At 48.5% G+C, this 25,446-nt stretch overlaps 1 protein-coding gene across 1 annotated transcript; it reads right to left on the bottom strand.

Annotated features, from left to right (window-relative positions):
- Positions 1-524: 524 nt before the first annotated feature.
- Positions 525-25,133, bottom strand: ERLIN2 (ER lipid raft associated 2; the record flags this gene model as incomplete). Its single annotated transcript, XM_073618233.1, is given in 9 exon segments — positions 525-614; positions 1,788-1,879; positions 3,499-3,557; positions 5,349-5,422; positions 12,325-12,354; positions 13,258-13,383; positions 13,510-13,571; positions 17,207-17,253; positions 25,052-25,133. Coding segments are annotated over 9 exon segments (662 nt in total), but the record flags the coding sequence as incomplete, so codon positions are not given.
- Positions 25,134-25,446: the final 313 nt, after the last annotated feature.

The following is a 25,446-nucleotide window of genomic DNA, read 5'->3' as shown; positions in this document are numbered from 1 at the left end:
TGACTACGCTTCTGCTTGATCCCCTACCTGCGATCTCGTTACCGACCTTTGGCTTGGTTACTGACTACGCTTCTGCTCGACCCCAACTCACAACCCATTGTCACGACCTTTGGCTCATTTACTGACAACACTTCTGCTTGATCCCAACCTGCGACCTCTTGTTACTGACCTTTTGCCTTGTTTACTGACTACGCTTCTGCTTGATCCTTACCTGCTATATCTGTTGCTGAACCCCGGCCTGCTCACCTCCTGGTGGGGCGATCCTGAGGACTGCGGCCTTGTACTAACACGCAGCAAAACCCCATCCCCACCATCAGAAGCTCTGGTGAATACCGGTTAGTACTTAGACCCCGCACCTTGAGTGAGCCCAGGTTATCTGCCAGGGTGATCTGCTTGTGTACTTATCCTGCTGGTTGGTGGGAGCCTCTCTATTACTATAGCTACTGGTCACCGAGCCTGACCCCTGACCCCACTTTTTTTTTTTTTTTTTTTTTACAATGATAGAAAAGGGAGGATTCACTCACCTTCAATTTCAGAGATCGTCTTCTCGGTTTCTTTTTCCATCACCTTCTGTCCAAATTTGATCTCTGCAACTTGGGCCACTTTCTCTGCCTCTGCATTTCCAGAAAGGGAAAGATTAACGTATGTAAAAAAACACCTCCGCCCTCAAACTGCGCATGCAAGGGTCTGCACTGCCTACACTGGATTAACCTAAATTTCAGCTTTTAAATTTCCCCCATGCAGGTTTAACCTCTTCAGCTCCGGAAGATTTACTCCCCCCTTCAAGACCAGACCATTCTTTGCGATACGGCACCTGCGTTACTTTAACTGACAACTGCACGGTTCGTGCGATGCTGTACATTTTTCGCATTAATAGAGTTTTCTTTTGTGTTTTTTTTGTTTATTAGCGCAAAAAATAAAAAAATAAAATTTATATATATATATATATTACTTTCTGCTATTAAAACATCCAATAAAAAAAAAAAATCTAAATGTCCTCATCAGTTTAGGCCAATATAATTATTCTGCTACATATTTTTGGTAAAAAAAAATCCCAATAAGTGTATATTGATTGGCTTGCACAAAAGTTATCGCGTCTACAAACTATGGGGTATATACTGGAATTTATTTTTCACTAGTAATGGCGGCGATCAGCGACTTATAGCGGGACTGCGACACTGCGGCGCACAAAGTGACACTTTTGACACTTTGTGGGAACCAGTGACACTAATGCAGTGATCAGTGCTAAAAATATGCACTGTCACTGTACTAAATGACACTGGCTGGGAAGGGGGTTAAACATTTAGGGGCGATCAAAGGGTTAAAAGAGTGCCTAGCCAGTGTTTATGCTTACTGTGGGGGGAGGTGCTTTTTACTAGGGGAAGACATGGATCCTCGTTCCTGCTTTGCAGAGACACAGAATCTATCCCTCCCCCCCCCCCCCCCTTGTCAGAACGGCGATCTGCCTTGTTTACATGGGCAGATCGCTGTTCTGTGTGCTTTACCGACAAATCGGTGAATGACGGAGGACATCTAGTGCCCGGCACCCGCAGACCGGCTTCTGCTGTGAATATTCAGAGCAGAAGTGGCCTGCGCCCCCTGCTGGCGGAAATGTCAAATCACACATTATATATATATATATACATATACACATACACACACACACACACACACATACACACACACGTGATCCAGCGTACAGCTGCCACCCTGTAGCAGTAAAACTCCTGTGGGGCAGTCAGGAAGTGGTTAAAGCCTCTAAATTCGCAGTGGTTTGTGTGACGCACCAATCACAGCCTTTTTCCTCTCAGTCTCCGCCTCCTTCTCCACCACCTTCTGCTTCTGGGCAGCGATGAGCAGTTTGGTCTTCTCACTCTCCCTGTAAAATGAAAGATATAGAGATAACAAAACATCACCGTCTGTACGATCCCCCCCCCCCCCCAATCATTCTTCATTTTCATCAAGGAGGGGGCAGGGACAAACCATTCTGTGTGTGTCTATGGACGCACACAACCCCGGCTCGGGAGCGAGGCTGCCCGTGTGCCCCCCCATAGCAAGCGGCACATGCAGAAGAGGCGGAGCCGAAAGTGCCAGCGGGGGGGTCCCCAGAAGAGGTTTGGGGCCACTCTTTGCAATACTGAAGACAGCGCATAGGAAAATATAACAAAGTTAACTATTTTAAAAGAAAAAGCCCCCCCCCCCCCTTCGGCCAATCAAAGTGCAGAATTTACACAGGATCTCTCAGCTCTGAAAAGCAGGGGGCGGAGAGCTGAAGTTACACTCAGTGAGGAGAGCTGATTGGACGGAAGGGACACCCCCCTCCCCTCCACACAGGAACAGAGATGAAGCGGTCAATCACAGGTTGTGTGCTGGAGCTCCCTCCCGTCACCTTTTATCTCTTGGTGTCAGGAAAACTTGTCAGAAGTGACTCATGCAGATAGCAGACAGAAATGACACTTAGTGCTCCGGACCGAGACAAGTACACACTATAGAGGGATGCGCTTTGTTCAGATTTCATGTCTGAGGTTTACAACCATATTTAAACCCAAAAATGTAATATATTGCAGCCCAAGTCTTTAGATGTGATGGCTGCATTCGTTTTTAATTTTTCAGACTTCTTCTCATTTATTGTCATCTGGAAATTCTGCCAATAACACATCTCCCACCCCTTTGTAGACACACTCATTTCTCCAGCGCACCTATGGAGGGGGAGGGGGGAGCACGGCTCCTGCTTTCTGAAAGCTTGGACAAGCTGTATAAATTCTGGACTCGAATGGCTGCAGAGGAGAGAGGGGCTGCAGATAAACAGGTACAACTTATGTAGGAGGAATTCTTTCATCACTGTGTATCACTGAACTTTAAAGTGGTTGTAAAGCCATTTTTTTACCTTTATGCATTCCTTGCATTAAGGTAAAAAAAAAAAAAAAAAAAATGTTTAGGTGTCAGCACCTCCCCCCCCCTTTTTACTTACCTGAACCCTCATTCGATCCGATGCCGTCCACCTCTGCAGATCTTCTCTCCCCTCATTTCCGGGTCTCGGTGGCTTGGCTGGGGCACTCGGGGGGGGGGGGGGGATTGGCGGGGCCGAGTCCGCTGTCTGTGTCAATGGCCGCAAGGGGGCTCGGGCACGAGCGCGCACAAATGGGAGGTGGCTTCCGATGGGGGGCTCTGGACAGAGGGGAGGGGCCAGGAGTGCAAGCAAGGGGGCCCAAAAAAAGAGGGAGGTTCCCGGCCGCTCTGTGCAATTCCATTACACAGAGCAGGTATAGAGGTGTTATTTTTTTTTATTACCTTTACAAATCACTTTAACTTCTAAATTTAGATTTACTTTCAAATACCAGGATGGAGATTTAGATCCCTGTTTTTGTATTGCATTGTTTTTCTTCTTATCTGTATTTTTTTGAACCTTCGCCATTCATTTCTATACCACCGAACACAGAGAGAGAAACAATCGATGTCGGCAACAAGAAAGATAAAATGAGCCCGGCCCGTCCTTACATCAGCTCGTAGTTCCTGCGGATGGTTTCTGGAATATTCGGTTTTGTGACTCGGACAGCCTGAAAATAATAAGCAAAATTCAAAGAAGAAAGAATGAGCAAAATTCAACCATTAAAAAAAAATATATATAAAAAAAAAAAATAAAAAAACAAAAAAACAAAAAAACAAACAAACAATGTGGAAAATTCAACCATAAAAAAAAAAAAAAAAAAATTATTTTTATATATATATATATATATATATATATATATATATAAAATTTATTATTATAATATTATATATTATCTATAAATATAAAACAAAATTAAAAACAAAAAACAATGAATGTGGAAAAAACAGACCATATGCAGCCAATCACATCCTTTTGTGATCAGACAGCAGTAAGCTGAAACCAAACATGTATTATATTACAGCTTTCCAATTCTTAGGTGTGATGGCCGATTGAAAAAGGGTAAAAAACAAAACAAAACAAAAAAAAAAAAAAAACACAATCCATCGATGGTCAGCCTGGGTCTCTGCCATGGTCATACACTATATTCCCAAAAGTATTGGGACGCCTGCCTTTACACACACATGAACTTTAATGACATCCCAGTCTTAGTCCGGAGGGTTCAATATTGAGTTGGCTCCGCCCTTTGCAGCTATAACAGCTTCAACTCTTCTGGGAAGGCCGTCCACAAGGTTTAGGAGGGTGTCTATGGGAATGTTTGACCATTCTTCCAGAAGAGTGTTTGTGAGGTCAGGCACTGATGTTGGATGAGAAGGCCTGGCTCGCAGTCTCCACTCTAATTCCTCCCAAAGGTGTTCTATGGGGTTGAGGTCAGGACTCTGTGCAGGCCAGTCAAGTTCCTCCACCCCAAACTCGCTCATCCATGTCTTTATGGACCTTGCTTTGTGCACTGGTCCAAATCATTTGGTGGAGGGGAGATTATGGTGTGGGGGTTGTTTTTCAGGGGTTGGGCTTGGCTCCTTAGTTCCAGTGAAGGGAACTCTTAAGGCGTCAGCATACCAAGACATTTTGGACAATTTTGTGCTCCCAACTTTGTGGGAACAGTTTGGGGACGGCCCCTTCCTCTTCCAACATGACTGCCCACCAGTGCACAAAGCAAAGTCCATAAAGACATGGATGAGTGAGTTTTGGGTGGAGGAACTTGACTGGCCTGCAAAGAGTCCTGACCTCAACCCGACAGAACACCTTTGGGATGAATTAGAGTGGAGACTGTGAGCCAGGCCTTCTCGTCCAACATCAGTGCCTGACCCCACAAATGCTCTTCTGGAAGAATGGTCAAACATTCCCATAGACACCCTCCTAAACTTTGTGGACGGCCTTCCCAGAAGAGTTGAAGCTGTTATAGCTGCAAAGGGCGGGGCCACCTCCATATTGAACCCTACAGACTAATGCCCCGTACACACGGTCGGATTTTCCAACGGAAAATGTGTGATAGGACCTTGTTGTCGGAAATTCCGATCGTGTGTACACAAATCCGACGCACAAAGTGCCACGCATGCTCAGAATAAATAAAGAGATGAAAGCTATTGGCCACTGCTCCGTTTATAGTCCCGACGTACATGTTTTACGTCACCGCGTTCAGAACGATCGGATTTTCCGACAACTTTGTGTGACCGTGTGTATGCAAGACAAGTTTGAGCCAACATCCGTCAGAAAAAATCCATGGATTTTGTTGTCGGAATGTCCGATCAATATCTGATCGTGTGTACGGGGTATAAGACTGGGATGTCAATAAAGATCACGTGTGTGTAAAGGCAGGCGTCCCAATACTTTTGGTAACACATTGTATCTTTACACCTCGGCGGATATCTTTATGTCATGAGGAATTCTCTGGTCACACCTGGATGATGAGTCCCGGAGCCATGGAGTTGAGGTCTTGTTGCAGAGCCAGCTTGAGGTTCTCATCGATCTGATCTGTGAAGAGATTAAAAAAAACAAAAAAGGACACCCAATATGGAGAAAAGTCTCGGCATTAACCCTTTCACTGCCAGATCCACACATCGTACAGACCTGACAGCGGGGGAGGGGGGGGGGGGAGGGGGAGGGTCTCGTACACAACCTGATGGCTGCAGCTGGTGGGATTGTGTGTAAAGCTGACAGGCAGACTCTGGACTGACTCCATCCCCTCCCCCCCAGTACTGGCGCCCCCCCCCCCCAATGTATTCCAGGCTCTGCCCATCTGTGGGCCCAAGATCAACATGGCTGGTGGAGGGGGAGAGACGTGAAGGGGACGCACGTCCGCTCTCCTCCCCTTTCTTGCTGTGACCCATAAAGCGGCATGTATGATGTCACTATGAGGTCACACTCCCCGGGAATGGGATGTTTTGCATTGCACTGAATTCAGTGGAGCCCGGAGGAGACATTTGGGGGAGGGGTCTTATAGACTCTCCATATCTCATTAAAGAGAACCTGTCACCTGACGATCATCACATTGGGGACTTTTTGAGATAGAAGCCGATCGATTATCATGCACTTTTAGTAAATCCCCCTCGCAGTGCTATAGAACGGAGGCTCCTTTCACACTCGTGCGACTTGTCATGCGACTTTTTGGACACACTGGATGTTGATTTACTAAAAACTGGAGAGTGCAAAATCTGGTGCAGCTCTGCATAGTAACCAATCAGCTTCCAGGTTTTTATTGTCAAAGTTTAAAAGAGGAACTGCAGTCTGCTTGTAATAAAAAAAAAAAAAACATCTTTGCCATTCTGAAGCTTCCCTCCAACCACTTTGCCTATTTTATATATACTGTGGTTCTGTACTTGCCAAATACGCTGCAGAAATCTCCATCCACTGAGTCTGGCTGCAGCCATTTTAACTGTGGGCAGCTGAAGCTGCTGCCTGTTCACTTCCTGGATTTGCACAGAGGCACACCTCCAGCTCTGCAGCTCTCATTGGCCCTCTTATGGCTCATCCCCTCTCCCTTCCTGGCAAACTCTCAGGAGAGTGAGAGAGAGAGCTGTGTATGATGTCATAAGCCTAGACTAATGACCAGACAGGAAACAAGAAGTGGGCTGTATAAGGGATTTACTGCCAGAAAAAAAAATGTTTTACTATCCAAAGTTAAAACAACGTGAAAGGACAGAAGATTTAATAGATGGAGAGATGAAAAAATGACTGAAGGTCCACTTTAATTGAACAAGCTGAAGTGTGATGTGAAAAAAAAAATTGGGTCTTTTTTTGCGTTCATTTGCCCTAGAATTCACTTTAGGGAAATTTTTAAGTTTCCTGGACCTTTGCGGTAATATCAACCAACATAAAAAAAAATTGGAACTACCGCTATTTTATTCTCTAGGGCATGGGGAGGCGACCTGGGGCTCTCCAGCTGCTACACTTCCCACGACCTACACTCTTCCCACCGTCCCACGGCCTACACTCTTCCCACCGTCCCACGGCCTACACTCTTCCCACGGCCTACACTCTTCCCACCTTCCCACGACCTACACTCTTCCCACCTTCCCACGGCCTACACTCTTCCCACGGCCTACACTCTTCCCACGGCCTACACTCTTCCCACTCTTCCCACGGCCTACACTCTTCCCACTCTTCCCACCTTCCCACGGCCTACACTCTTCCCACTCTTCCCACGGCCTACACTCTTCCCACTCTTCCCACCTTCCCACGGCCTACACTCTTTACACTCTTCCCACGGCCTACACTCTTCCCACGGCCTACACTCTTCCCACGGCCTACACTCTTCCCACGGCCTACACTCTTCCCACGGCCTACACTCTTCCCACGGCCTACACTCTTCCCACGGCCTACACTCTTCCCACGGCCTACACTCTTCCCACGGCCTACACTCTTCCCACCTTCCCACGGCCTACACTCTTCCCACGGCCTACACTCTTCCCACGGCCTACACTCTTCCCACCTTCCCACGGCCTACACTCTTCCCACGGCCTACACTCTTCCCACCTTCCCACGGCCTACACTCTTCCCACCTTCCCACGGCCTACACTCTTCCCACCTTCCCACGGCCTACACTCTTCCCACCTTCCCACGGCCTACACTCTTCCCACCTTCCCACGGCCTACACTCTTCCCACCTTCCCACGGCCTACACTCTTCCCACCTTCCCACGGCCTACACTCTTCCCACCTTCCCACGGCCTACACTCTTCCCACCTTCCCACGGCCTACACTCTTCCCACGGCCTACACTCTTCCCACCTTCCCACGGCCTACACTCTTCCCACGGCCTACACTCTTCCCACGGCCTACACTCTTCCCACGGCCTACACTCTTCCCACGGCCTACACTCTTCCCACCTTCCCACGGCCTACACTCTTCCCACCTTCCCACGGCCTACACTCTTCCCACGGCCTACACTCTTCCCACGGCCTACACTCTTCCCACGGCCTACACTCTTCCCACGGCCTACACTCTTCCCACGGCCTACACTCTTCCCACCTTCCCACGGCCTACACTCTTCCCACGGCCTACACTCTTCCCACCTTCCCACGGCCTACACTCTTCCCACCTTCCCACGGCCTACACTCTTCCCATGGCCTACACTCTTCCCACCTTCCCACGGCCTACACTCTTCCCACGGCCTACACTCTTCTCACCTTCCCACGGCCTACACTCTTCCCACCTTCCCACGGCCTACACTCTTCCCACCTTCCCACGGCCTACACTCTTCCCACCTTCCCACGGCCTACACTCTTCCCACCTTCCCACGGCCTACACTCTTCCCACGGCCTACACTCTTCCCACGGCCTACACTCTTCCCACGGCCTACACTCTTCCCACGGCCTACACTCTTCCCACTCTTCCCAGGGCCTACACTCTTCCCACTCTTCCCAGGGCCTACACTCTTCCCACGGCCTACACTCTTCCCACCTTCCCACGGCCTACACTCTTCCCACGGCCTACACTCTTCCCACGGCCTACACTCTTCCCACGGCCTACACTCTTCCCACGGCCTACACTCTTCCCACGGCCTACACTCTTCCCACGGCCTACACTCTTCCCACTCTTCCCACGGCCTACACTCTTCCCACCTTCCCACGGCCTACACCCTTCCCACCTTCCCACGGCCTACACCCTTCCCACTCTTCCCACGGCCTACACTCTTCCCACTCTTCCCACGGCCTACACTCTTCCCACTCTTCCCACGGCCTACACTCTTCCCACGGCCTACACTCTTCCCACGGCCTACACTCTTCCCACTCTTCCCACGGCCTACACCCTTCCCACGTTCCCACGGCCTACACCCTTCCCAGGTCCTACGCTTCCCACCTTCCCAGGTCCTACGCTTCCCTCCTTCCCAGATCCTACGCTTCCCACATCCTACGCTTCCCACCTTCCCAGGTCCTACGCTTCCCACCTTCCCAGGTCCTACGCTTCCCACCTTCCCAGGTCCTACGCTTCCCACCTTCCCAGGTCCTACGCTTCCCACCTTTCCCATATCCTACATTTCCCACCTTCCCATGTCCTACATTTCCCATGTCCTACATTTCCCATGTCCTACATTTCCCATGAGGCATTGCTAGGCTGGCAGTTACAATTAGTCCCAGAGGCATGATGGGACTTGTAGTTCAGCAACCAGCTAGAGGGCACCCCAGGTTGCCTCCCCCTGCTCTAGGGTGTCTGCTTTCAGAAAATAGATCATGTTGCGTTCATTTGCCCTAGAATTCACTTTAGGGAAATTTTGAAGTTTCCTGGACCTTTGTGGTAATATCAACCAACATAAAAAAAAATTGGAACTACCGCTATTTTATTCTCTAGGGCATGGGGAGGCGACCTGGGGCTCTCCAGCTGCTACATTTCCCACCTTCCCATGGCCTACACTTCCCACCTTCCCATGGCCTACACTCGTCCTACACTTCCCACCTTCCCACATCCTACATTTCCCACATTTCCCATGTCCTACACTTCCCACATTTCCCATGTCCTACATTTCCCATGAGGCATTGCTAGGCTAGCAGTTACAATTAGTCCCAGAGGCATGATGGGACTTGTAGTTCAGCAACCAGCTGGAGGGCCCCCCAGGTTGCCTCCCCCTGCTCTAGGGTGTCTGCTTTCAGAAAATAGATCATGTTTGGGGGGGAGGGGAGGTGTCTGGGACCAGATGTAGTGCTAGTCAGTCAGCAATGGGCAGGTTTCATGGGGTAATATTGGGGGTATTAGTAGTTGGGTGACTGGAATACCTGAACACAAGATAAGTTGGAAAATCCCAATTGTAGCCTCAGAACAACCAACAAGGAAATAATATCCGACTGGACAGAATTAACCTCCTCCATCCCAGGCCAATTCTGACAATTCCTCATTTTTTTTGCTAGAAAATTACTCAGAACCCCCAAATATATATATTCTGTTTGCTGCATTGTGGGTCAGTTAAAGTAAAAAAAACCAAAACGCACCTTCCAGTTGAAATGCATTAAAAAAGGCAACAAGAACGCATCATTAAACGCACCCGTGTTATGTTTTTGATGCATTTTTTTGGGTCACGTGACCTATGAAAAACACCCCATAAGCACAGTAAAGTCGTGGCAAAAATTGTGGTAAAATTGCAGCGAATTCGCTGTAAAAATCTATCGCGTTCTCGGCGCCATTATCAGCAAAATCCCAATAAGACCATTTTTGACGGATATGTTTTCCGCGGCCGAAATTTCGGTTCATCTCTAATGGAAATTTTTTTTTTTGGGGGGGGGAATTACACCCACCTAGGTGGATGCTCCATCTGTCCCCCCCACCGCCGACTCTAACATTGAGAACCGAGCGATCAAATACCGCCGAACGCTCGGTCCTCAGAGCTCACTGAGCAGAGAGCTGTGGGCTGTCAGTTACCGCTGATTGCTCTGCTCCTCCCCCCTCACTCACTGGAGTGCCGGGCTGTGGGGGGGGGCACAGAGCGATCAACAAATCCCAGACGCCGGGTCACAAATGGCAAGAAGAAACTTCGCCCTGGCGCCCAAATGCTGCACGTACCCCCCCCACCCCCTTCCCGCTCCTACTATGTATCCCGGGCTCCGCTTGCTCATCTGCGGGCCTGGGACCCACATAGCGGGTGCCGCTGGGTAGAGGGAAGGAAGGAGAGCGGACAAATGTCCTCTTTGTTGTTAACCCGGAAGTGACGCGTGTGACGTGTATGTGACGTCACTTCCGGGTCCCTGTTGACAGTTTGCCTGGCCATCAAGGGAAAGAATGCAATACACTGCGATGTGCATCGCATTACATTCAGTGGAACCCAGGGGGAGACACGGGGGTGACAGGTTCTCTTTAGACATTAAAGAGAACCTGTCACCTAAAAATCATCACATTGGGACTTTGTCCCCTATGTGATGGAAAAAAAAGTTTTTAAATTGTAAAAAATTTAAGCTACACTGAAGCACATAAAATCCCCTAACCCCCTCCCCCCCCAAAAAAAATTGAGCCCCCTCTCCCACATATACGCACATACAAATGTAAACGCAGGAGGCGGGGCACCTACGCCCGAAAACGTCAATTGCAGTAGACACGTTACATATCGCCACGCACGTAGAAGGAGAGCGATAATTCCAGCACTTTTATGGAAATTAACTGAAGTTTGTCGCCATTTCACGGCGCACCCAAAATTTAAAGGTTTGACATGTTGGGTATCTATTTACTCGGTGCAACCTCGTCTTATATTTTACCAAAAAAAAAAGTGGGTAATTGATTGCATTTTTGTGGCCCCAAAAATTTAACTTCTAATGTGTTTTTTACTGAAATTTTGTCTTTGCGGTAATATGGTGCGACATTGTGAAATTGGAACTACCGCTATTTTATTCTCTAGGGGTGTCTGCTATCAGAAAACATACCATGTTTTGTGGGTTTTATGTTAATTTTCAGGCCTGATAGTGGGGGTATGTTGCAGGCCCCTAAACTGAAGGAGTAGGAGGAGGAGGAGGAGGAGGAGGAGGAGGAGGAGGAGGAGGAGGTGGTCGAGTCTGACCTCCTATCACAGCTAGGAATGGCGGCAAGGCGGGGCAATATTATTATAATGGGGATTTGCTATCACTACTCTGGTCAGCCTTGTAACAAGAAGGGAGGCTACTCTATCCCTACAGTAAACCAATTGCTCCCAGGGGCAGCCGCCCCTCCTGCACACCCCTTGTTCTGGCCCTGATAGTGGGGGTATGCTACAGGTCCCTAAACTGAGGGGGGAGGAGGAGGAAGAGTCTATCACAGCAAGGAATGGCGGCAAGGCAGGGCAATATTATTATAATGCGGATTTGCTATCACTACTCTGGTCAGCCTTGTAACAAGAAGATAGGCATCCCTATAGCAAACAAATTGCGCCCAGGGGCAGCCGCCCCTCCCGCACACCTCTTGTCCCGGCCCTGATAGTGGGGGTATACTACAGGCCCCTAAACTGAGGGAGGAGGAGAGGGGAGAGGGGGAGTCTGACCTCCTATCACAGCTAGGAATGGCGGCAAGGCAGGGCAATATTATTATAATGGGGATTTGTTATCACTACTCTGGTCAGCCTTGTAACAAGAAGGGAGGCATCCCTACAGTGAACCAATTGCAACCAGGGGCAGCCGCCCCTCCCGCACACCCCTTGTCCGGGCCCCGATAGTGGGGGTATGCTACAGGCCCCTAAACTGAGGGAGGAGGAGGGGGGAGAGGGGGAATCTGACCTCCTATCACAGCTAGGAATGGCGGCAAGGCAGGGCAATATTATTATAATGGGGGATTTTAATTCTCTAGATATGGACTCGGTGGAAGGAACCGCTCACTCATCCAAGGCTTGCCCTTTCCTAAATATCTTGCAGGACAATTTCACGGGTCAGTTGGTGACGCCAGCAAGAGATAAAGCATTACTAGACTTACTGATTACACATAACACAGACCTGTTGGAAGATGTGGAAATACGGGGCAACCTAGGAAACAGCGATCACAGAGTAATTACATTCAGTATAAATCACAGAGGAAGGAAGCACAAGGGTAATACAAAGTACACGGAATATCAAAAGAGCCAACTTCCCTAATCTGTGCTCTATACTTCACGATATTAGATGGGATAAAATCCTAGGAACACCGAGAAAAATTGGAGTGCTTTAAGAACTTATTAAACACTTTATATATATATATATATATATATATATATATATATGATATATGGTGCGGTTTTCAAGTGGTCCACCCCCCCACCCCCGGTGTTTCTCGGGCTTACAGTTTCCCCCAGCTCACCCGAGAAACGATCCGACGCCGCCAGCTGGTCAAACAGGTGATCAAAGAGTGGATCCACTTTGATCATCTCTATGGCCTTGGAGGACCGGAACGTCAAGAGCAACAATTCCAGCGCTAGACCTCCTCTGTAACGCTAAACATGTAACCATTTTTAAAAGCGTTGCCTATGGAGATTTCTAAGTACTGCAGTTTGTCGCCAGTCCACGAGCGTGCGCAAAATTTAAAGCCTGACATGTTCGGTATCTATTAACTCGGTGTAACATCTTTCACATTATACAAAAAAATTTGGGGTATATGCTGCATTTTGGTTTTTTAAAATTTATCAAAATGCTGGAAAAAAAAAAAAAAAAATGTATATATATATATAATATGTTTGGGGGTTCTAAGTAATTTTCTAGCAAAAAAACAAAAAACAAAACTGATCTGAACTTGTAAACTAAAAGTCCCAGAAAAGGCCGAAGGGGGTTCAAGTGGATATTTATCCTCCAGATCCCTTTTCATACAGCAGCCTGGAACCCCATTACAGCCGCCACCCCGCCCCCGCCCCTTTATCACCCGCCATTCTTTTCATATAAAGAGATGTATGGACTCACCAAACAGCTCTATGTAGACTTCCTGCAAGGTGTGGACGCTGCAGAACTGGTTGAGCTCATGATGGATCTTATTAAATATTAACGCCTTGTCATAGTCGGCTGTATAGTTCTTCACTATATCGTACACTGCGGGGGCAACACACAGAGCAAACTATTAGTATTCCAGAGACCGGATCGTATCCAACAGGAAATAAAGAAATCCTAATGGAGGTGAAGACACGTCATATACACAGGAGTGAACGATCGGCTCACCTGCATTGGGAATGAGGAAATTCACCACTTCTATCCGGTCAAAGTAGATCATGACTCCCCCACTAAAATGAAGAGACATCAGATTAATGAGAGGAACAGAGAGCGCCGAGAGAACAGAGAGCCAGAGAGCGCCGAGAGAACAGAGAGCCAGAGAGCGCCGAGAGAACAGAGCGCCAGAGAGCGCCGAGAGAACAGAGCGCCAGAGAGCGCCGAGAGAACAGAGCGCCAGAGAGCGCCGAGAGAACAGAGCGCCAGAGAGCGCCGAGAGAACAGAGACAGAGGAGGGGACGGCGCGCAGAGACAGAGGAGGGGACGGCGCGCAGAGACAGAGGAGGGGACGGCGCGCAGAGACAGAGGAGGGGACGGCGCGCAGAGACAGAGGAGGGGACGGCGCGCAGAGACAGAGGAGGGGACGGCGCGCAGAGACAGAGGAGGGGACGGCGCGCAGAGACAGAGGAGGGGACGGCGCGCAGAGACAGAGGAGGGGACGGCGCGCAGAGACAGAGGAGGGGACGGCGCGCAGAGACAGAGGAGGGGACGGCGCGCAGAGACAGAGGAGGGGACGGCGCGCAGAGACAGAGGAGGGGACGGCGCGCAGAGACAGAGGAGGGGACGGCGCGCAGAGACAGAGGAGGGGACGGCGCGCAGAGACAGAGGAGGGGACGGCGCGCAGAGACAGAGGAGGGGACGGCGCGCAGAGACAGAGGAGGGGACGGCGCGCAGAGACAGAGGAGGGGACGGCGCGCAGAGACAGAGGAGGGGACGGCGCGCAGAGACAGAGGAGGGGACGGCGCGCAGAGACAGAGGAGGGGACGGCACGCAGAGACAGAGGAGGGGACGGCACGCAGAGACAGAGGAGGGGACGGCACGCAGAGACAGAGGAGGGGACGGCACGCAGAGACAGAGGAGGGGACGGCACGCAGAGACAGAGGAGGGGACGGCACGCAGAGACAGAGGAGGGGACGGCACGCAGAGACAGAGGAGGGGACGGCACGCAAAGACAGAGGAGGGGACGGCACGCAGAGACAGAGGAGGGGACGGCACGCAGAGACAGAGGAGGGGACAGCGCAGAGACAGAGGAGGGGACAGCGCAGAGACAGAGGAGGGGACAGCGCAGAGACAGAGGAGGGGACAGCGCAGAGACAGAGGAGGGGACAGCGCAGAGACAGAGGACGGGACAGCGCAGAGACAGAGGACGGGACAAACATTACAAACACTAATAGAACCGTATATAATATTCATATTATTACTCCTCAGATTACAACTGTTATGCATGTAATAAACATTCACATAAGATCAGTGGTGGTCAAACTTATGAGCCAACGAGGGCCTCAAATGTGGCTCCTGACATCACCAAAGGGCCACACAGAATGTTCAGTACAGGCATACCCCACTTTTAAGTACACAATGGGGTTTATTTACTAAAGCTGGAAAGTGCAAAATCCAGACTCACTTCTGCATAGAAACCAATGAGCTTCCAGGTTTTATCAGCAAAGTTTAATTGAACAAGCTGAGGGTTAGAAGCCGATTGGTTTCTATGCAGAAGTGAGCCTGGATTTTGCACTTTCCAGCTTTAGTAAATAAACCCCATTGTGTAATTAAAAGTGGGGTATGCCTGTATATGTAATGCTGGAGAGGAGTGTCAGAGACTGCAGAGCTAATAGAGGAATTGAGGATCAGAGAGTGAGGACAGGAGAAAATCGGGCAGAGGCTGCAACACTGGGAACAGGTTACATGTTCCACCCTACAAATGGGTTTAACATGTTCCCAAAAGATGAACTTATCCTTTAACACAGGAGGAATCAGAAGGACCTGATTCTGAGAGCTTACAGATCTAGAAGGGAGGATCAAGTGAGACAAAAAAGGTACTAACCGTGGGGGATGGGCTGATGGAAAAAGTGGAAATAGTACAGTTATTAGTGGGCAGGATAAGCCTCTCTGAAGAGAAGGGATTCAGGGATCTTCTACAAGTGCATAGAGTGGGAGATAGTTGGACAGATTGGGGTAGGGAGTTCCATAGGATGGGAGAGGCTCTGGAGGAGTCCTGGGAGGTGAGCATGGGAGAGGGCGACAAAGAAGCTGGAGAGCAGGAGGTGTTGAGAGGAACAAAGGGAATGATTTGGTTGGTATTTTGAGGACTAGGTTAGTGATATAGCTGGAGGCAGAGTTGTGGATGGCTTTGTAAGTTATTGTTAGTATTTTGAATTTAATTTATTGGGTGAGTGGAATCCAGTGGAGGGATTGGTAGAGAGAGATGGAGGACACCGAATGGAGGCCAGTGGAGGGATTGGCAGAGAGGGGTGAAAGACACTGAATGGAGGCCAGAGGAGGGATTGGAGGAGAGGGTGGAGGACACTGAATGGAGGCCAGTGGAGGGATTGGCAGAGAGGGGTGAAGGACAATGAATGGAAGCCAGTGGAGGGATGGGCAGAGAGGGGTGGAGGACACTGAATGGAAGCCAGTGGAGGGATTGGAGGAGAGGGTGGAGGACACTGAATGGAGGCCAGTGGAGGGATTGGCAGAGATGGGTGGAGGACACTGAATGGAGGCCAGAGGAGGGATTGGAGGAGAGGGTGGAGGACACTGAATGGAGGCCAGTGGAGGGATTGGCAGAGATGGGTGGAGGACACTGAATGGAGGCCAGTGGAGGGATTGGCAGAGAGGGGTGGAGGACACTGAATGGAGGCCAGTGGAGGGATTGGCAGAGAGGGGTGGAGGACAATGAATGGAGGCCAGTGGAGGGATTGGCAGAGAGGGGTGGAGGACAATGAATGGAGGCCAGTGGAGGGATTGGCAGAGAGGGGTGGAGGACACTGAATGGAAGCCAGTGGAGGGATTAGCAGAGAGGGGTGGAGGACACTGAATGGAGGCCAGTGGAGGGATTGGCAGAGAGGGGTGGAGGACACTGAATGGAGGCCTGTGGAGGGATCGGCAGAGAGGGGTGGAGGACACTGAATGGAGGCCAGTCTGTGACAGGGGTGGAGGACACTGAATGGAAGCCAGTGGAGGGATTGGTAGAGATGGGCGGAGGACACTGAATGGAGGCCAGTGGAGGGATTGGCAGAGAGGGGAGGAGGACACTGAATGGAAGCCAGTGGAGGGATTGGCAGAGAGGGGTGGAGGACAATGAATGGAAGCCAGTGGAGGGATTAGCAGAGAGGGGTGGAGGACACTGAATGGAGGCCAGTGGAGGGATTGGCAGAGAGGGGTGGAGGACACTGAATGGAGGCCAGTGGAGGGATTGGCAGAGAGGGGTGGAGGACACTGAATGGAGGCCAGTGGAGGGATTGGCAGAGAGGGGTGGAGGACACTGAATGGAGGCCAGTGGAGGGATTGGCAGAAAGGGGTGGAGGACAATGAATGGAGGCCTGTGGAGGGATTGGCAGAGAGGGGTGGAGGACAATGAATGGAGGCCTGTGGAGGGATTGGCAGAGAGAGGTGGAGGACACTGAACGTAAGGTGGATGAGTCTGGCAGCAGCATTTAAGGTGGACTGAAGGGGGGGAGGGGTGGCCTATGTAAAGGAGGGAGTAGCAGTAGTCGAGGGGAGAGATGGCCAGGGAATGATTTAGAAGCTTTGTGGTGTCTTTGTTTAGAAAGGGGGGTTATTTAAAGACCCGTTTACCCCTGTTGGGGGAGCTGGGTCCCCCCTCCATTGGAAGCTCTGGGTCCTGACACTGATGAACAATCGATCTTACCTCGTACCGCAAGGAACGTTCTTAACTTCATCTGTTTGTAAAGTGCTCTATTAAAAAAAAAAAAAAAAAGGAAAAGGGATCAATAAAAGTTCCAATAATGAGGAGCAATGCTATAATAAGTCAGCAGCCGATTCTTCTAAATGAGACGTAATAGAGGAACATCCAATATTAATACTTTTCAACTCTTGTAATAAAAAGTGATAACAGGTCAAGAGAAATAGGAGGCGAAATATCAGCACCACATCCCAGTTATGAATACAAAAAAAAAAAAAAAAAAGAGAAGAAATTTGGACTTTATCGGTGTTGGAACCTCCTCTCACAATAATTGTCAGTACACATCTATAGATTAAAAAGGTTTTTATTACAAATATAAAAGAAAAGACAATATTGGGGATAAAAATGCCCTCTTAAAAGCATGAAATACTTCCACAAATTGTGCTCCAACCAGAGCACCCCTGAAGTATAGAGGTCCTTCCCTATGTATATATAATAGGATACATTGATATAGTTATGACACATGTATTATTACATATAGGAAAGGATGACTCAGACCGACGCGTTTCGCCTAGTCAGCTTCTTCAATGGCTCAGAGGGGTGCAGTTTAGAGTTACTAGAAAAAGTGAGAATATATTCATAATATACAGCCAATACAATATTTCAAACGTAGTTGTATTACGTTACGTTTTTTGTTTTTTTTGACAAAATGAATTACAAATCGAGGTAAAAGTTTGTCTCGAGGATCCAAAAGATGCAAATATAGTCTCTCCCCAACATAGCCACACACCAGATAAATATATTCTGGTGTATAGAAAATGGATGGACACGCACCTTGTTACACCAGCAGATATTTATCTTGTGTGTGGCTGTGTTGGAGAGAGACTATATTTGCATCTTTTGGATCCTCGAGACAAACTTTTACCTCGATTGTAAGTCATTTTGTAAAAAAAAAAAAAAAACGTAACATAATACAAGTACGGAATATGGAATGGTTAACCTTTATTGGCTGTATATTATGTATATAATGTTCTCATTTTTTCTAGTAACTCTAACCGCACCCCTCTGAGCCACTGAAGAAGCAGACTAGGCAAAACGCGTCGGTCCGACTCATCCTTTCCTATATGTAATAATACATGTGTTAGATCATGGATGTATTTAGATGCAGGGATTTTAGTGTTAGGGTGGATTATCCTTTAACCAATTCTGGACCATCCACCACACATTTACTGCAGCAGGGCGGCCTGGTTGCACGAAACAAAGTACCCGTACACTGCAAATTCCTCCAGGTCTGGAACGCGCTAGCGTCGCCAGCGATCCGCTCATGCTGCGATTGCATCTCTCCCAAGAGAGACAGAACGGCAGTCTGCCTATGTAAACAAGGCAGATCGCTGGTCTGTCAAAGGGGAAGATAGAGATCCTGTGTTTCTGCTAAGCAGGAACACAGATCTCTCTCTTCCCCCAGTCAAAGCACCCCCTCCCCCACCACACTTCTAGGAGCACATTTAACCCATTGATCGCCGCCAATGTTAACCCTTTCCCAGCCAGTGTCATTAGTACAGTGACAGTGCCTATTTTTAGCACTGATCACTGTATTGGTGTCACAGGTCCCCAAAAAGTGTCACTTAGTGTCAGATTTGTCCGCCACAATGTTGCAGTCCCGCAAAAATAAATAAATAAATCGCTGATCGCCATTACTAGTAATAATAAAAATGCCATTAAAAAAATATCCCATAGTTTGTAGATACGATAACTTTTGCGCAAACCAATTTTATGGTTGAACTAGATGGACTTGTGTCTTTTTTCAACCTATGTAACAATAAATATACACTTAATGGGATTTTTTTAACCAAAAATATATAGCAGAATACATATTGGCCTCAATTGATGAAATTAGATTATTTTTACATTTTATGTATTATAGCAGAAAGTAATTTTTTTTTTTTTTTTTTTTTTACATATTGGCCTAAACTGAGGAAGAAATTTTGTTTCTTTACATTTTCTTTTTAGATATTATAGCAAAAAAGTAAAGAATATTTTTTTTTTCAAAATTGTCGCTCTTTTTTGTTTATAGCGCAAAAAATAAAAAAACGCAGAGGTGATCAAATACCACCAAAAGATGCTCTCAAAAAAGGACATAAATTTGGGTACAGTGTCGCACGACCGCGCAAATCATGTACCTGATAGGTCACCGATCTGCATGTGGTCTTCAAGTGATCTGCAAGTGATCTGCATGTGGTCTTCAAGTGATCTGCATGTGGTCTTCAAGTGGTCTGCATGTGGTCTTCAAGTGATCTTCAAGTGGTCTGCATGTGGTCTTCAAGTGGTCTGCATGTGGTCTTCAAGTGGTCTGCATGTGGTCTTCAAGTGGTCTGCATGTGGTCTTCAAGTGGTCTGCATGTGGTCTGCATGTGGTCTTCAAGTGGTCTGCATGTGGTCTTCAAGTGGTCTGCATGTGGTCTTCAAGTGGTCTGCATGTGGTCTTCAAGTGATCTGCATGTGGTCTTCAAGTGATCTGCATGTGGTCTTCAAGTGATCTGCATGTGGTCTTCAAGTGATCTGCATGTGGTCTTCAAGTGATCTGCATGTGGTCTTCAAGTGATCTGCATGTGGTCTTCAAGTGATCTGCATGTGGTCTTCAAGTGATCTGCATGTGGTCTTCAAGTGATCTGCATGTGGTCTTCAAGTGATCTGCAAGTGGTCTTCAAGTGATCTGCAAGTGGTCTTCATGTGGTCTTCAAGTGGTCTTCAAGTGGTCTTCAAGTGGTCTGCATGTGGTCTTCAAGTGGTCTGCATGTGGTCTGCATGTGGTCTTCAAGCGATCTGCATGTGGTCTTCAAGCGATCTGCATGTGGTCTTCAAGCGATCTGCATGTGGTCTTCAAGCGATCTGCATGTGGTCTTCAAGCGATCTGCATGTGGTCTTCAAGCGATCTGCATGTGGTCTTCAAGCGATCTGCATGTGGTCTTCAAGCGATCTGCATGTGGTCTTCAAGCGATCTGCATGTGGTCTTCAAGCGATCTGCATGTGGTCTTCAAGTGGTCTTCAAGCGATCTGCATGTGGTCTTCAAGCGATCTGCATGTGGTCTTCAAGCGATCTGCATGTGGTCTTCAAGCGATCTGCATGTGGTCTTCAAGCGATCTGCATGTGGTCTTCAAGTGGTCTTCAAGTGGTCTGCATGTGGTCTTCAAGCGATCTGCATGTGGTCTTCAAGTGATCTGCATGTGATCTGCAAGTGATCTGCAAGTGGTCTTCAAGTGGTGCACATCACCCCCGTACCGTTTTTTTTTTTTTTGCAGCCTGGGGTCTCAAACTGGTGGCTCCTCAAGCTGTTGCAAATCTACATTTCCCATGAGGCATTGCAAGACTCACAGTTACAAGCATGACTCCCGTAGGCAGAGGCATGATGGGACTTGTAGTTCTGCAACAGCTGGAGGGCCGCCAGTTTGAGACCACCTGCGTGTAAAGGCTTTTAAAGCGGAGTTTATGGATAGTACAATTTTCGTTATTTGTCTCCATTGCACGGGTGTGTGCAATTTTAAAGCGTGACATGTTTGGTAGCGAATTATTTGGCGTAATATCTTTTATATTTTACCAAAAAATTGGTTAATGCATTATATTTTTTCCCTGAAAAACTGCTGTGTAAATACCGTGTGACATAAAAAAAATTGCAAAACCCACCAATTTATTCTCTATAGCAGTGATGGTGAACCTTGGCACCCCAGATGTTTTGGAACTACAATTCCCATGATGCTCAACTACACTGCAGAGGGCGCGAGCATCATGGGAGATGTAGTTCCAAAACATCTGGGGTGCCAAGGTTCACCATCACTGGTCTACGGTCTCTGCTTTAACCCCTGCCTACTGGGCACTTACACCCCCTTCCTGCCCAGGCCATTTTTCAGCTTTTAGCGCTGTCGCACTTTGAATGACAATTGCGCGGTCATGCGACACTGTACCCAGTCACATTTTTTTATAATTTTCTTCACACAAATAGAGATTTCTTTTGGTATTTACTAACTGCTGGGTTTTTTATTAAGAAAAAAAAAAAAAGAAGAAGACCAAAAATTTTGAAATTTTTTTTTTATTTAAGTTACAAAATTTACTGACAGAAACGAAGTAATTTTTCTCTTTCACTGATCTGCGGGGATGAGGCAGAACTGATAGGAGGTACTGATGGGCACTGATAGGCGGCACTGAAGGCCATTGATGGGTGGCACTGATGGGCGACACTGACGGGCACTGATCGACAGCACTGATGGTCATTGATGGGCAGCACTGACTGGCATTGCTAATGGGCACCGATTGCCGCCACTGGTGGGCACTGATTGGTGACACTGTTGGCGCTATATTGTAATCAGTGCCCTGATTACATGTGTAGATGTCCCCCTGCGTGGAGATGCCGCTGATCGGCTCTCCTCTCCTCACAATCGGTCAGTGTGAGGGGAGGAGCGCCGATCACCGGCATCTCCGCGTTTACATGTGACCGGCTGTGATTGGACACCGCCTATACTAGAGCTGCACAATTCTGGCCAGAATGAGAATCACTATTTTTTTTGCTTAGAATAAAGATCACGATTCTCACGGCGTAATATCGTCTTTCATATTATACAAAAAAAAAAAAATTGGGCTAACTTTACTGTTTAGTTTTTTAATTCATTAAAATGTATTTTTTTTTTCCCCCACAAAGATTACATTTGAAAGACAGCTGCGCAAATACAATGCGACATAAAATATTGCAGCAACCGCCATTTTATTCTTTAGAGCGGGGGGGTCTCAAACTGGCGGCCCTCCAGCTGTTGCGAAACTACAAATCCCATGAGGCATTGCAAGGCTGACCGTTACAAGCATGACTCCTCCCACAGGCAGAGGCACGATGGGACTTGTCGTTTCACAAAAGCAGGAGGGCCACCAGTTTGAGTCCCCTGTTTGGGGGTTCCAAGTAATTTTCTAGCAAAACATAATGATTTTAAACTTGAAAGCAACAAGTGTCAGAAAAAGGTTTTGTCACGGAACGTCCCACACTCCGCTTGAGTGCTTCCGTCATATACCACGTCCTCCCAGTCTGTATACAGATATCAGATATTCCAACCTCTCTGAGGCATTGCAAGGCTGACAGTTACAAGCCTGACTCCTCCCACAGGCAGAGGCATGATGGGACTTGTCGTTTCGCAAAAGCAGGAGGGCCACCAGTTTGAGTCCCCTGTTTGGGGGTTCCAAGTAATTTTCTAGCAAAACATAATGATTTTAAACTTGAAAGCAACAAGTGTCAGAAAAAGGTTTTGTCACGGAACATCCCACACTCCGCTTGAGTGCTTCCGTCATATACCACGTCCTCCCAGTCTGTATACAGATATCAGATATTCCAACCTCTCTGAGCACAAAACAAGGCGACACTTGCTTGTTGCTAACATGAACTGTTTTTCCTGATAGTCCCAGGCAAAGGGAGCCCAGCCCTGGCACTGAGCAATGTCTAGCAGCCGTCTGTAGGCGATCTCCAGCTCCCATTCCTGAATGGCCAGAAACTCCAAATCTTCCTGTGCCCAGTGCACTTCCGAAATGTTCAGTAGCCCTTCTCTGAAATCCATGATTTCGTTCAACCGCCACTCCAAATCACTCCCAAAGTTAGGGTCCCCTGTCAGCTTCACATACAACAGTCCCAAGCCGCCGTAGCTTAAGCCTTCCGTTGGGCTGTCATCCGCTATCCAGGGACATGCTTGGGATACATGCCACCGGAGGGCTCTGTAGCTCTCATCCAGCTTTATCTCTGCCCAGACCAGCCTGCTTAATTCAGCTGTCTGCTTCTTGTGTGTGTTTTTCTCCCAAAACCCGCACCCGCAGTCCGTACTGCGACCAGTACCTTTCCTCGATGGAGGGGAGAACTTTTCCCTGGTGTCGCTGCTCACGGGCTAGCGCTTCCTTCCAGAGTTTGCAGCGAATAGAATCACACCATCCCAGCAGGACCTGCTCCGATACTGGTCCTCTGTGCTGTATCTGCATCTCTCGCAACCTCCTTCTGAATTCCTCATCCATGGCGGCTGCTATCTGTATACAGACTGGGAGGAAGTGGTATATGACGGAAGCACTCAAGCGGAGTGTGGGACGTTCCGTGACATTGGTGGCAAGCAGCGGGAAAGCTTCCTGCAGTCTGGGACATCCAAACCTCCAACTGGATCCAAGATTAGCATAGCAGACTTCAGTCACCCCAACGGAGATATGGACCTGGCATCAGAGTTCCCGGGGCTGCTGCGGATCATCCTTTCAACATACACCAGGACTGTGTCTGAGGATGAATACCTGGAGCTCAGGCAGCAGATTCGGGTGGAGCTCTGGATCGGAGCCCTCCAGCTCGCTGGTATAAAACAGGGCAAGTGCTTTCTAACCCAAGAGCAACGGGCCAGTGACCAACGGCATTGCGGATGGCATTCCCGGGAGAGCGGCCCCAGGAGCAATGGGTGACTGAGTTGGACAGGTTGGTCCAGCAGGAGATAGAGCTGGACAATCATTATCGGGCTCTGCAATGGCACGCAGAGCAGGGATATTTAGGGGAGACAACAGAATGCTCTCCGGAGGGATATGACTTTGGCGGCCCTGGATTGCTGTGGGAGAACCTTACAGATCTTTTTATGTTTGGCGATGAAGGGGAACCTGACCTTGAAGACCTGAGAGAATATAGAGAGGCTATGCTCGGTCTTGCAGGGGTCTCAGAGCTCAAACCTGATCTGGACCATTTGCTAAGGAAGGAACAGCATCTGGAAAGGGCATACAGGAAACTGCTAGAACAAGTTCAGCAGCATGCCAGAGAATCGGCAGTGGAAAATCCGGAGATTGCCGTCCCCAAACCTGAAGTGCTGACAACAGGGCAGAGCTCTGCTAACCTCTGCCCAGAAATGATAGCATCTTCTGGGTTCCATGGACAGGAGATGGTGAACCTCTATCCACAGACACCAGTTATAGAGACATGGGATTTAATTGACTTTTCTGCTGAGGAAGAACAACCTGATGAGCCTCCAGCAGAAGAGCTGCTATCAGGGCCAAAGTCCACTGTGTTCTGCCCAGCACCAACAGTGGCTTCGGCCTTCTTGAGAGAAGAGGTAGTCGGCCTTTCTCCCACAACACTGACAGGGACATGTGATTTTCTGCCAGCAGCATCTATGGAGTTACAACAAACTTCTCCAGCTGAAGATCTGGTAACTGAACAGAGGGTCCAAGACCTCTGTCCCACACTTTTACCAATTCCAGAGACTGGGGATTTAATAGACGTTTCTGTAGAGGAGGAACCACCTGGCAAACCCCCAGCAGAAGATCTGGCAACCGGACAGAGGGTCCAAGACCTCTGCCCCACACCTGTGGCAGTTTCGGAGGCTCAGGGTGAGAAGGTGGCAATCACTTCCCAGCAGCAGATACAGGGGGAGAAGGGAGAGGAGGTGTGTGTTGTCCCTCCCCAACAGTTGGCCAGGGTGGAGAAAGCGGACTTTCCTCCCCAGCAAAGATCCGTGACAGGTTTAGTTTTATAAGTGGCCAAACTTCCCTCATTTACAGACCGATGTTCATTCCTTTGATCTAAAGGACAAAACATTACAATGTTTATAGTTCGCTCAGGGGCTGGAGAATGTTGTGAAACTTGACAGATAGCCCTTTTTTTTTTTTGACAGCTGCCAGCTTGAGCAGAGAACTCTCTCTCTGTATAGAAAGAATCAGGAAAATGCTTTGTCAAGATCGTGAGGGGGAAAAGATCGCGATCTCGATTCTTAACGGTTAATTGTGCAGCTCTACCCTTTACCCAATAGATGCACGTCTACCATTATGTATAACAGCAACATGACAAAGCAGAGTGTACCCATCCATACCTGTACAGACTTAAAGGAAGTAATAAATGGCAGCATTAAATGGAAGCCCGGCCCACTTGTTGATGTCAGCAAGGCTCCGCCCCTGAGAGAGAAAAGATCATCATTAGTTCAGCTGTTCAGGGAACAAATGCAAATCAGGAAAACAATGGGAGACGGAAACAACAGCAACCTATGAGAAAACTATACAACGTGTTCTATGAGTTGGAGTACACGGGTCTTAAACTAAAATTCCAGTCTACATCCGATTAGCCTTAAAACTGTCCCCTCCCCCGTCTGAACACCTATGCTGACTGAAAAGATCCATGTACTTATCTATTTCCGGTCTGTTCACATGATCCGACTCCCCCGTGTCGGCCAGCGGTGGCTGCATGGGAGAGAAGGGAGCACCAACAACA

Source organism: Aquarana catesbeiana, linkage group LG03 (assembly GCF_042186555.1).
Source record: "Aquarana catesbeiana isolate 2022-GZ linkage group LG03, ASM4218655v1, whole genome shotgun sequence".
NCBI classification, from domain to species: domain Eukaryota; kingdom Metazoa; phylum Chordata; class Amphibia; order Anura; family Ranidae; genus Aquarana; species Aquarana catesbeiana.
The sequence above is the reverse complement of the archived record's forward strand: the minus strand, read 5'-3'. Positions and strand labels throughout refer to the sequence as shown.